The sequence below is a fragment of the Carassius auratus genome, chromosome 2, assembly GCF_003368295.1.
Source record: "Carassius auratus strain Wakin chromosome 2, ASM336829v1, whole genome shotgun sequence".
Lineage (NCBI taxonomy): Eukaryota > Metazoa > Chordata > Actinopteri > Cypriniformes > Cyprinidae > Carassius > Carassius auratus.
The window spans coordinates 21,307,066-21,320,109 of NC_039244.1; the positions used below are offsets into that span (position 1 = coordinate 21,307,066).

At 35.4% G+C, this 13,044-nt stretch overlaps 1 protein-coding gene across 1 annotated transcript; it reads left to right on the forward strand.

Annotated features, from left to right (window-relative positions):
* The first annotated feature begins 1,333 nt into the window (after positions 1 to 1,333).
* LOC113120437 (sodium/potassium/calcium exchanger 1-like) lies at positions 1,334 to 3,963 on the forward strand. The gene is made up of 3 exons (XM_026290247.1): positions 1,334 to 2,951; positions 3,158 to 3,283; positions 3,399 to 3,963. Exons 1-3 carry the CDS (start codon positions 1,445 to 1,447, stop codon positions 3,677 to 3,679), a joined length of 1,914 nt encoding a protein of 637 aa, XP_026146032.1. The 5' UTR covers positions 1,334 to 1,444; the 3' UTR covers positions 3,680 to 3,963.
* The last annotated feature ends 9,081 nt before the right edge of the window (positions 3,964 to 13,044 follow it).

Sequence of the window (13,044 nt, forward strand, 5' to 3'; positions counted from 1 at the left end):
GCTAGTTTGTGAAAGAGTTCATTCAATGCAAAGAGGACAGAAGCAGGTCAACGTGATGTCTATCAAGATTCGGTGTCCAGCGAAAGATTGTAAAGGCAATCCTGGTGAACAGCAGCCTTTATTGATTTGTCTGTTCGGAGTGAAATGCAACCTTGTGACATAAGCTGTTGGGCTAAGTGTAGCCTTTGCTTGTTGTGTGTTCTAGATCAATGCTTCAGTTTTCTACACAGCAATAACATCCAATTTTGGCAGACTGTACTCTTTTAGACTAGTGGTTGAACAATAAATCTCCAATGTCGATATATTGGCCGATATTTGGCATTTTTCAAATATCGGCATCAGCTGGTAAGTTTTCTGCTTGCATAGGTAACCTCGGACCTTTAAACACCGAGATAACTCTTGTTTACAAAGATGTGTTCGTAAATGAAGGACGAGATTCAAATCCAACCACTGGTATGTGTTCTTTATACTGAGACTGTATCAGTGTTTTATAATACACTCTGAAAACTATGTTTTATCAAAACAAACAGTGTAATTACATGAGCATAAAAACCTTATTGTTATTTGTTGTGTACGTTACAGGAATCTTCACAGCACCTTTAAAGGAGTCTATTTCTTCACTTTCTTTGGACATATCCGCTCATCTAAAGCTATGGGTCTAAGACTCTTAAAAAATGGACAACAGATGATAACTGTTTTAAAATCATCCTCTAGGTGATTGCTATGATTCAGGATCTAATTCAGTCTTTTTGACTGTAAAGGAAGGAGATCACGTCTACATGCGCCTCCGGGAAAATTTGTGAGTCTTTGATAATGAAAAATGACCACACTTCATTTTGTGGCCAGTTACTTTTTTCTCTTTAATGGTCTTATAAAAGCTTTAACAAACTTAATTTGTGCTTCTTGCAGTTTGCTTCTTTTTCTGTCATTAGCCAGTGTATCCTCCACATTTGTATATAATAATATTAGTCAATGGCATGAAATGCACAGGCCTCTGTGGATATTTTACCACACAGTGTAGTGTAGTTAGGGAAAAGGGATTGTAATGATGAAATAAAATAGTATATTTAAAAAATCCAAATTACCAAGTGCATTGGCTTTCTAGCAATGATATTAGGTTACTATAACAACATTTTAATAACACTTTATTTGGTAAAGAGCCTTCAATTAAATATAGCAATGGTTTGACTTATGAAAATTGAGCACAATTTGTGCTTTAAAAAATAAAAAATGCTACGTGGAGAGTTTGTGAATAGACTTGCACAACATTTACAGTGCTGTCACAACATTTGCCACCAAAGATGCATGATAAATAATAAGGAAATATGTATCAGGAAAGATGCAGGGGCATGTCTAGAGTATTTTATATTTGGTGCCAGCTACACTTGTATCCTCCTGTTTAATATAGCCCAGAAGTGCTAAAGACCAAAGCATTAAGGTAAAGATGCCCCACAAGATTCTGTATGCGCTGCTGCTTCTCCTGCTCAGCTGTGACTGCATTGCTGAGGTCCAGCTGGAAGGGAATGAAGTGGAGGCTGAAGGGACCGAGCAATTAAAGGTGGAAAAAAGACAAGCTGAAGGGACCGAGCAATTAAAGGTGGAAAAAAGAGACGCTGAAGGGACTGAGGATTTAAAGGTGGAAAAAAGAGACGCTGAAGGGACTGAGGATTTAAAGGTGGAAAAAAGAGACGCTGAAGCGACTGAGGAATTAAAGGTGGAAAAAAGACGAGCTGAAGGGACTGATGAATTAAAGGTGGAAAAAAGACAAGCTGAAGGGACTGAGGATTTAAAGGTGGAAAAAAGAGATGCTGAAGCGACTGAGGAATTAAAGGTGGAAAAAAGAGATGCTGAAGCGACTGAGGAATTAAAGGTGGAAAAAAGACGAGCTGAAGGGACTGAGGAATTAAAGGTGGAAAAAAGACAAGCTGAAGGGACTGAGAATTTAAAGGTGGAAAAAAGAGAAGCTGAAGCGACTGAGGATTTAAAGGTGGAAAAAAGAGATGCTGAAGCGACTGAGGATTTAAAGGTGGAAAAAAGAGATGCTGAAGCGACTGAGGATTTAAAGGTGGAAAAAAGACAAGCTGAAGGGACTGATGAATTAAAGGTGGAAAAAAGACAAGCTGAAGGGACTAAGGATTTAAAGGTGGAAAAAAGAGATGCTGAAGCGACTGAGGAATTAAAGGTGGAAAAAAGAGATGCTGAAGCGACTGAGGAATTAAAGGTGGAAAAAAGAGAAGCTGAAGCGACTGAGGATTTAAAGGTGGAAAAAAGACGAGCTGAAGGGACTGATGAATTAAAGGTGGAAAAAAGACAAGCTGAAGGGACTGAAGATTTAAAGGTGGAAAAAAGAGATGCTGAAGCGACTGAGGAATTAAAGGTGGAAAAAAGAGATGCTGAAGCGACTGAGGATTTAAAGGTGGAAAAAAGACAAGCTGAAGGGACTGATGAATTAAAGGTGGAAAAAAGACAAGCTGAAGGGACTGAAGATTTAAAGGTGGAAAAAAGAGATGCTGAAGCGACTGAGGAATTAAAGGTGGAAAAAAGACAAGCTGAAGGGACTGAGGAATTAAAGGTGGAAAAAAGAGATGCTGAAGCGACTGAGGAATTAAAGGTGGAAAAAAGACAAGCTGAAGGGACTGAGGAATTAAAGGTGGAAAAAAGAGATGCTGAAGCGACTGAGGAATTAAAGGTGGAAAAAAGAGATGCTGAAGCGACTGAGGAATTAAAGGTGGAAAAAAGAGATGCTGAAGCGACTGAGGAATTAAAGGTGGAAAAAAGAGATGCTGAAGGGACTGAGCAATTAAAGGTGGAAAAAAGACGTGCTGTTTCAGCTCGGCCCTACATCCATAAAGGCATCCACTCTGAGCTGGAAGAGCTGAAATCTACCGTGAGTAATCTGAAGTATAAACTACAGGCCACTGAGGAACAGCTGAAACAGCTCAGGAGAAACGGTAACATCTTCCTGTTCTCATCATTTCTGTCAGTCAATACTTGTAATATTCCAAAGAATTTTAAAAGTGTATTCAGAAACCATAACATTAGCATAACATTAACCAGCCAGCAGTAGGAATAATAAGAATATAATATACATTACAATTTGGTTTGTTGTGATTATTGTTTATGGTTATTTTTTAACAAAATGTGATCTGATTCACAGAATATAAAGTGGCATTTGGTGCCACACTTGGATCAATAGGTACCTTTGGACCCTTCAACACTTCAGTCACCCTGGTTTACAGTAATGTCTTTGTGAATGAGGGCAGAGCTTACAACCCAAACACTGGTGGGTGTTCTTATACTGAACCAATGTTTCACACTGACAACTATACATTTTGTAAAAAAAATAAATAAATAAACAGTTTAATTATATAAAACATCACTGTTCATTTTTGTTACAGGTATCTTCACTGCACCTGTAAAAGGGGCCTATTTCTTCAGTTTTTCTGTACATAACCGCTCATCTAAAGTTCTGAATTTAGCACTCTTTAAAAATGGACAACAAATGTTAATGGTTTACAGTAATCCTCTTGGTGACCGCTATGAATCAAGCGCTGATTCAATCTCTCTGACTCTAGAGAAAGGAGATAATGTCTATATGCGTCTCCGTGAGAATTCATGGGTCTTTGATAATGGAAATCAACTCAATTCATTTGTTGGGCATTTACTTTTCCCTCTTTGACAATCTTACTAAATTCATGAAGCACAAAGTCATAACCAACGTTCTTTTGCTTGCAAGACTAATATTTTATTATGGTATGTTCTCATATGCAAATTTCTAAATTCACTTCTGCCTAGTGATAGAGGAGGGGAATTTCTGAGAAAAAAGATTATATAGGCCTAATCATAAATTGCTACATTGCTCTTTGCTCATGTCTCTATCCTATATAAACTGTTGTAATATTTTTGCTAATGGGTTTCTCTGTGTGAGATACTCCCGACCATGAATAAAGCATATCAAAGGCATTGTCTGGAGTGTTTTCTGGTCACTGCAGCGCAGCAGATTAATGAGGCAACACAGATCTGCTGCATCTGAAATCACATGCTTCAATACTTTATAGCAGGTGAAAACTGTATGTCAAAAGAGTATGTTTGAATTCACAGCATTCACATAACAGAAGGCAAAAAGTATCCAGATGACTTACTACTTCCAACCAGATTTTGAGGGTGCATCTGATGAACACTTTACTATCCCATGAGGCTTTACGTGGCTTTAAATTTTAAATTGTATTAAATCATTTTGTCTTTTTAAATAATTTGAAATGATCCTTCTCATCATCAGACAGAGCTAATTTATTAATTCCATAAGGAGAAAGTGCATGTATTTTGTGTGTATGTGACTTCCATACTGAAATTAGTCGGTTGCCCACACTTGCAATGACATATCTTAAAATACGTTAGTACTATTGATTTGTCCCAACTCAGAGTCTGCTGGTGATCATAGGGCATGGTTGGTGTGACAGCACATATTTTAATTAAAGAGTTCCATGAGAAGCTGATAATTTTTTACAAATGGTGTCACTCCCAGCTTATACTGTTTGTATTGGAAATTTGTATTTCATTGGCTTTAAATATTAACTTTGTACTACTGTAAATTATTATACTGTATGCCTTTTATTAAACAAAAAGATGAAAATAAATCAAACTAGTTATTGGGTAAAACGTCACGTGCAGAAAAATAACGAAAGTTCAAAGACCATCAGAATGTTAAATCACGTTTTACCAAATAACTAGCTTGATTTCTTTTAAACTTTTGTTTAATAAAATGCATACAGTATATTGCATATAGCATATCTTCTGTAAGTCTTAGATGTACTGATATTCAATCCTTTTTTTACATTTAATGATTTAGCAGACGCTTTTATCCAAAGCAAATATTTAGATCCATCAATATACATATTCCCTATGGACATAATCTGTTTTGCTAATAAATGAACCACGTTTTGCGCATGATTATCTGCAATATATACAGACAAATAGGCTGTTTTGGTCTCTGGTGAGTTGGCATTAGTTTGGATAGAAAGCAGTGTTCAGTTGATCATGGCAGATTTTTAGAACACAAACCAAGATTTCATCAGTTCCAGTGGCTTTTCGGATATATTGATGATTCAATGGTATGGGTCTCACACACCTTGAAATAGGATAGCAACACTTTATCTGTGAAAGAGCATTGGGGCGAGCATTATCTGTGCAATATTTTTTTAATAGTTTGTAGGTTTAGGCCTAACTAAAAATGAATGATCTCAGCTGTACCTGCAATTGAACGCTTGCAAAAGAGTGAGCATTGTTTGTGGAATACTCTTTTGTAAGCGCACGAGCATATTTCACAAACAATAATTGCTCTTTTGCAAGGAGTCAGACACAAGTACAGTTAAGATCAACACAATCATGCTTCACTAGATTAAAAATTTGATGTTTATTTTTTGTTTTATGTTTTTGAACTTAGTCAAACATAAGGATGAACACCAAAATAAAAGGTTTTAAATATTTACTGAGTGACCCACTATTTTATTATTATTACTATTATTATTATTATTATTAAAAAAAGGGAATTAAAAAAAATCCCAATTACCAAGTGCATTGGCTTTCTAGTACTGTTACATCATTTTAACAGCACTTCATTTGGTAAAGAGCCTTATATAAATATAAATATAGCAATGCTTTTACTTACGAAAATCCAGCACAATTTGTGCAATACTTTAAAAAAAAAAAAAAAAAATGCTGCGTGGAGAGTTTGAGAATAGACTTGCACAACATTTACAGTGCTGTCACAACATTTGCCACCAAAGATGCATGATAAATAATAAGGAAATATGTATCAGGAAAGATACAGTGGCATGTCTAGAGCATTTTGGTGCCAGCTGTTTAATACAGCTCAGAAGTGCTAACGACCAAACCGTGAAATATTCTGATAGCTCCACTAAGTGTGAAAGGATAAAATGTTTATAAATCACATTTATAGCATGTTGTGGTTTTTCATGTTGTTATTTTCTTTACAGCATGGTTTAGATGATGTTGATGTGCAGAGAATAGTGTTTAAGTTGAGATGCATTTACTGCTCTGTAGTGGTTTTACATCATATTATAAAAAACTTTAATCTTAAATGAGAATGTGTCTCAATTGCTTCTGTTGAGTGTCATATGTTGGAAAACTGTTGAATAAATCTAATGTATCCATTTACTAATAAATATTGTACTTTTTGGCCAAAGAATATGCGAAAGGAGTCATACAATCCAACCACTGATTTGTGTTCTTTATACTGAGACTGTATCAGTGTTTTAAAATACACTCTGAAACTATGTTTTATCAAAACAAACAGTGTAATTACATGAGCATAAAAACCTTATTGTTATTTGTTGTGTACGTTGCAGGAATCTTCACAGCACCTTTAAAGGAGTCTATTTCTTCACTTTCTTTGGACATAACCGCTCATCTAAAGCTATGGGTCTAAGCCTCTTAAAAAATGGACAACAGATGATAACTGTTTTAAAATCATCCTCTAGGTGATTGCTATGATTCAGGATCTAATTCAGTCTTTTTGACTGTAAAGGAAGGAGATCACGTCTACATGCGCCTCCGGGAAAATTCGTGAGTCTTTGATAATGAAAATGGCCACACTTCATTTTGTGGCCAATTACTTTTTTCTCTTTAATGGTCTTATAAAAGCTTTAACAAACTTAATTTGTGCTTCTTACAGTTTGCTTCTTTTTTGTAATTAAAAAAGTGCAATTGTCATGCTTGGTTGTTGAGTGATTTGCATTTAGAAAAAGGTTTTACAAACACATTTAAAAGGATTTAGAGAAAGTAAATAGAATATTTAGCATTTGAATAGGAAAGAGACACCTTCACGCATTCTAAGGAAAGTCTTTATTGGTCAATGTACAGAAAGTGCTGCAGTGACCATCAAAGAAGTTAAACAAAAACCCTTTACAAAACAAAAGGAGAGAAACATATACAAAAGAATAGTCTTACATGATTTTACAGGGTCAATCTTCTTAAAAGTTTCTTGTTTTTCTGTTCTATAACACATGGTGAAAAGGACCAGCGAAATTTAGGACTGAAAGTTGTGGAAGGTGGACGGAGGGGGAACGGGATGTCTCACAAGGCTGACATCACAAGCACATTTTATCCAGTGGCATGAGAAATCCTAACCACTGCAACAGACAATACATGAAACTCAATGCACATATTCATAAATGCACATATCATCAACAGTTGCCCTGGTTTTACATAAACTTCTATAAGAAAACAAAACACTGTCAAAAGCCTCCGTTTTCAAAGATTTTGCATTTGTCAGTAGTTTACTTACATGTCTATTTCATTTTTTTTTCTGAAAGATTTAATTGAACTGTTGACTGTGGGGAGGTTAGTAAAAACCTTCACAATACACCAAAATAGCACCAGACTAGAACCGTTGAACAATTTTCTTCTATTCTCTTTCCTTTAATAGTTTAAAAGTGTATTTGTCTACAGAGACTCGGACAAACGTATCTGAGGTGAAGTGAGGGAGAACCCATCCGCAGTTGAGGTGAGGACACCATGAACAATGAAAGAGAGATAACACAGACAGACAGACAGAGGAGAAGGAAACTTCCTCTTCAGCAAGCAAGTGTGGACACAGACAGACTGTGTGAGGGATGCAGGAGGACGTGAGAAATCTGAGTCACCATTCAACTACTCTACAGTTCCCTATTTACAGAAGACAGGCATATAAAAATGTACAGACACGCTTCCTCTTATTTTACCAAAGAGAACCCCCCCCCAACCCCCCGATTTTTTGATGTTATTTCTTTACTATATAACTTTTGTTGAAACAGAACCGTCTCAAAATCTCTCGGAGGATCTAAAATAAAAAACCTATCCGCTAGATTTCAAATGAAGAAAATATCATCATTATATATTTTCATTGCAAAAAACAACTTTGGGGTATTTACTATCGCAAATCAATGCAATATTCAGTGTTACTCTGAAGACAACAAATGCTGAAGGCATAGCCGCACTGTCAAATATTAGTTTAGTGTTTCCGAAAGGGAGAAAGCAGCATGATGTTAGACTATAATCTGATTAATCAACAGACAAAAAAAGTGAACGGAAATAAAATAAAAACATCCCAGAGGTGTTGATTCACAAATAATTGCATTGTGTCTAATTATCTTTCCTTTTTGTGAATCTATTGAAACACTGCAGCTTATACTATTGAAGTACATACAGGCTTTGCAGGACTGAAGGGTGCGATTCCCAATATTGACCAGCTGATGGCGTTACAGGATGCTTTTTGTGGGTGTTGGAAGGAGTCAGGCTGATGTGTCACAACTTTTTCAGGCAAAAAATCTGGCTTCTGTAGGTGTGTGAGAGGGCATTAAATGCGAGTGTTTTATGTATACATGTGTACGTCTGTATGTGTGTGTGCATAAGTCTATGTCTGCATGTGAATCCTGCTTGTGTGTACATGTATGCACATGTGTGTGTGTATGTGTGTGTATTTTAATAGGGTAACGTAGATGGGTCCCACTCCAGCTTTCCTTTCACTCTTCCCTTGTGAATGCTAGCCTCCTCTTCATCACTGTCCTCATACTCAGCACTAGAGAGCTCTCCTGCCAGTTCATCTTCCTCTTCATCTTCATCTTCCTCTGGCTCCTCCTCCCTCACCTCCTCAGTGATCTGAGCCCCATCAATGCTCTACAACCAACAACAGAATGATGCTTTATAGACCATCTTCATGATGAAACAAAACTTTAGCAGTGTTGTTATTGTTAAAAGAATAGTTCATTCAAAAAGATCTTTTAAAGAGCCAATAGCTGATGGTAGCCATTGACTTTGAAAGCATTTGGCTACTGTGAACTGTTTGGTTACTAACATTCTTCACAATCTATATTTGTTGTGTGTTCAGAAGAAAAATTATGCTTTTTTAACTGTACAACACATACATTAAAAAATCACGACTTAGAGCAGGTGTGGCCAACATCGTTCCTGGAGAGCCACAAAAAGTATCCAGATGACTTACTACTTCCAACCAGATTTTGAGGGTATATCTGATGAACACTTTACTATCCCATGAGGTTTTACATGGCTTTAAATATTAAACCTGCATCTTTGTATTAAATAATTTTGTCTTTTTAAATAATTTGAAATGATAATTTTCATCGTCAGACAGAGTTACTTTATTAATTCCATAAGGAGAAACTTGCATGTATCTTGTGTATATGTGACTCCCATACTGAATTTGGTTGGTTGTCCCCACTTGCACTGACATATCTTAAAATACGTTATAGTACTATTGATTTGTGACAAGTCAGAGTCTGGTGGAGATCATAGGGCATGGTTGGTGTGACAGCACCTTTTTTATTTAAAGAGCTCCATGAGAAACCTTACAAAAAAAGTAGTATACTTCAAGTAGCAAGTATACATATATCAGTGTTCTAGTAGTATACTTGTAAGTGCACTGTTTCAATACTCCTTGGGACTAAATTGGCCCACTTTCTAGTATATAAAAGTATACTTTAAAGTATCATTTAAGTATAACAGTAGCAAACTTTGAGTACACAACTAGTTTACTTCTTTGTTTGTAGTTTGTACTTCAATTATACTAAACGTGAACTTATATGTATACTAATAGTTTACTAATTAAATACTTTGTACACTTGAAGTATAGTCTCAGTAAACTACTAGTAGTAGTTTTATGCTGCAAGTATACGCATAAGTTTTCTTTAAGTGAACTTCATCATACTTTAAGTATACTACTATGTTCCTATTTAGGTTTTAATTTGTATATATTTTGTTATATGAATGTCTGAAAACATACCAAAACATCCAAAGGAAGAACAGGGTTTCTGCTTGTAAACAAAAACATTTTATTCTAGCTTCATGCATTCTTTCTTTAAAACACGTTAATGTGTTTCATAAAAAATAAAGAAATAAATTTTTTTTTAACAAAAAGCTGAAAAAAATCTATGAATTGGATTCAGAATGATAATCAAAATGTCGATCAACACCCCAAAGCTTGACAGTAATTATTAGGTCTTCATCGGTCAACATTTTATTCCATAACATTACAGTTTTGATGCTCTTTCATGCTAGATGATTGTGTTACATGTGCTTGTATTTGGTGTTTCTTTTTTTCTTCTTCACTTGAATTTTTTTTTTTCTGGAAATCCTGTGCAGAAGATGTGTACTAGCATCCTCTACCATATAATAATGAAAACACGGATTCTAGAAATAGACTTTTTTGTAGGTATAGGCTAAGTCAAGTATACTTAAATGTAATTTTAAGTATATTTCTGAGGAGTACATAAAGCATACTTTCCTATTTTTAGTTTAAAATAAGTATACTAATAGCACACTTGAATAAACTTCTTTTTTGTAAGGGAAGCAAAAAAAAACCTTGTTAAAATTATTTACAAATGGTGTCACTCACAGCTTATTCTGTTTGTATTAGAAATGTGTATTACATTGGCTTTAAATATTTACTTCCCCCTTGTTTGTACTACTGTTAATTATTATAGTGTATGTCTTTTATTATCTACATGTCACACTTGCAGAAAAATAACAAAGTCCAAAGATCATCAGAATGATTTACAGTAAAACATTCTGATGATCTTTGGACTTTCGTTATTTTTCTGCACGTGTGACACGTTTTACCTAATAACTAGTTCGATTTCTTTTAATCTTTTTGTTTAATAAAATACATAAAGTATATTGCATATAGCCTATCTTCTGTAAGTCAAAAATATGAACTGATATGTTGATCCATCAGTATACATATTCCATATGAACATAAACTGTTTTGCTAATAGATTAACCACATTTTACACGTGATTATCTGCAATAAGTACTGACAAATATTTTCTTTATTTCCTCATAAAATGTGTCATGAGTTAAACATCAACCCACCAGGGATATATCAGGAGTAGTAGGAAGGAAGTAGCCAGTATAGGAAAAGCATAGGAAAGTTTTCGAGTGGTGTGACTGCAGAATCTTATTTAAGTTAAAGATGTCCCGCACCATTCTGTATCTGTTGCTGCTTCTGTTCAGCTCTGCCTCTATGTCTGAGGTCCCACAGAAAGAGAGAGAGGTGCTGGCTGAGGGGACTGAGCATTTGGATGCAGAGGAAAGAAGTGCTCTTTCGGCCTCTGGTGAGTTTGAGCAACACTTTCTCTCAGGGATCTACTCTGAGCTGGCAGAGCTGAGGTCCACTGTGAGGTCTCTGAGGAACAGACTGCAGGTCACTGAGGAGCAGCTGGAGCAGCTCAAGAGAAGAGGTACCTTCTTGTCCGTTCTCATTCACAAACTGAAAAGAAAAAAATCTGTGCATAAAAATGACTATAGATATATAGGCATAGACATACTATAGATAGGCATCTGTTATTATTATTATTATTATTCAACACATTTCACCGCCCTACTGTTGATCATAAGTATGGCAGATGAATGCCAAGTAATTTTGGAACACATGCTTATTGTAATTCAGTTTATCGTTTACCATCGGCATAAACATCTTATAACAAACTGTATAAACTGCTGCATAACCAATGGAAATAATTGAAATATAATGTGCATCTAATTGTAATATAATACAGTAGTTTGCATGATTTTTTTCTTTTCTTTTTTTTGTAAAATATGATCTCTGATTCACACAGAATATAAGGTGGCATTTGCTGCCACACTTGGACCCATACGTAACCTCGGACCTTTTAACACCGAGATAACTCTTGTTTACAAAGATGTCTTCGTAAATGAAGGACGAGCTTACAATCCAACCACTGGTATGTGTTCTTTATACGGAGTCTGAACACTGAGTTTTACATCACAATCTGAAAACTACGCTTGATCAAAACAATCAGTGTAATTACACGAGCATAACAACCTTATTGTTATTTGTTGTGTACGTTACAGGAATCTTCACAGCACCTGTTAAAGGAGTCTATTTCTTCACTTTCTCTGGACATAACCGCTCATCTAAAGCTATGGGTCTAAGACTCTTAAAAAATGGACAACAGATGATAACAGTTTACAATCATCCTCTAGGTGACCGCTTTGAAACAGGATCTAATTCAATCTCTTTGACTCTAGCGGAAGGAGATCACGTCTACATGCGCCTCCGGGAAAATACATGGGTCTTTGATAATGAAAATGACCACACTTCATTTTGTGGCCAATTACTTTTTTCTCTTTAATGGTCTTATAAAAGCTTTAACAAACTTAATTTGTGCTTCTTACAGTTTGCTTCTTTTTTGTAATTAGCCAGTGTATCCTTCACATTTGTATATAATACTATTATTCAATGGCATGGTTAACAGCCCTCTGTGGATATTTTACAACACATTTTGGTGTACAATAGCAAATTTTTATTTGTAATTTGCGTACCTCTGACCATTTTAAATATTCTCGAAATATCACTACTGTATACGCATTTTACACAAATAATTGAACATTTGTTATTGTCCTTTTTTTATGTTACCTTAATAAATTAAACTGACACATTAGATTCTCAATTTTCATGCTTTGTTGTTAACTAATTTGCATGTAGAAAAAGGAAAAAGAGAGATTTAGACAAAGTAAATCAACAAACTTGACAAGTAATTTGATGACACAGTCTATAAACATAATGACTGGATGTACCGACTCTTCTTTTAAGGCTTTCTGTCTTCATCTGTGAACAAATAACATATAACATATAATATGTTTTAATATATAAGCAGTTTTGTCCTCAAACTGTACACAACAGTAGAATACTTATCATTGGAATAGGAAAGAGCAGGGGCGTAGCACCAAATTTTGGGCCCTGGGTACAAACAATCTTGCTGGGCCCCCGTACCAAATACCATAGTGATACCAATGGGTGGGATATTTTGAAGAAAGTCGGTAACCAAACGACTGATGGACCCCATTGACTTCCATAGTAGGAAAATACTATGGAAGTCAATGGGGACCAGTAACTGTTTAATTACCAACCTTCTTTAAAATATCTTCTTTTGTGTTTAAGAGAAGAAAGGAAATCATAGAGGTTTGGAACAACTTGAGGGAGAGTAAATGATGACAATTTTCATT

Coding starts and splice junctions, on each gene's coding strand:
- LOC113120437 (XM_026290247.1), top strand. CDS start 1,445: ATGCCCCACAAGATTCTGTATGCGCTGCTGCTTCTCCTGCTCAGCTGT. Junction 2,952..3,157: donor GAAACAGCTCAGGAGAAACG/GTAACATCTTCC, acceptor TCTGATTCACAG/AATATAAAGTGGCATTTGGT. Junction 3,284..3,398: donor AGCTTACAACCCAAACACTG/GTGGGTGTTCTT, acceptor TTTTTGTTACAG/GTATCTTCACTGCACCTGTA.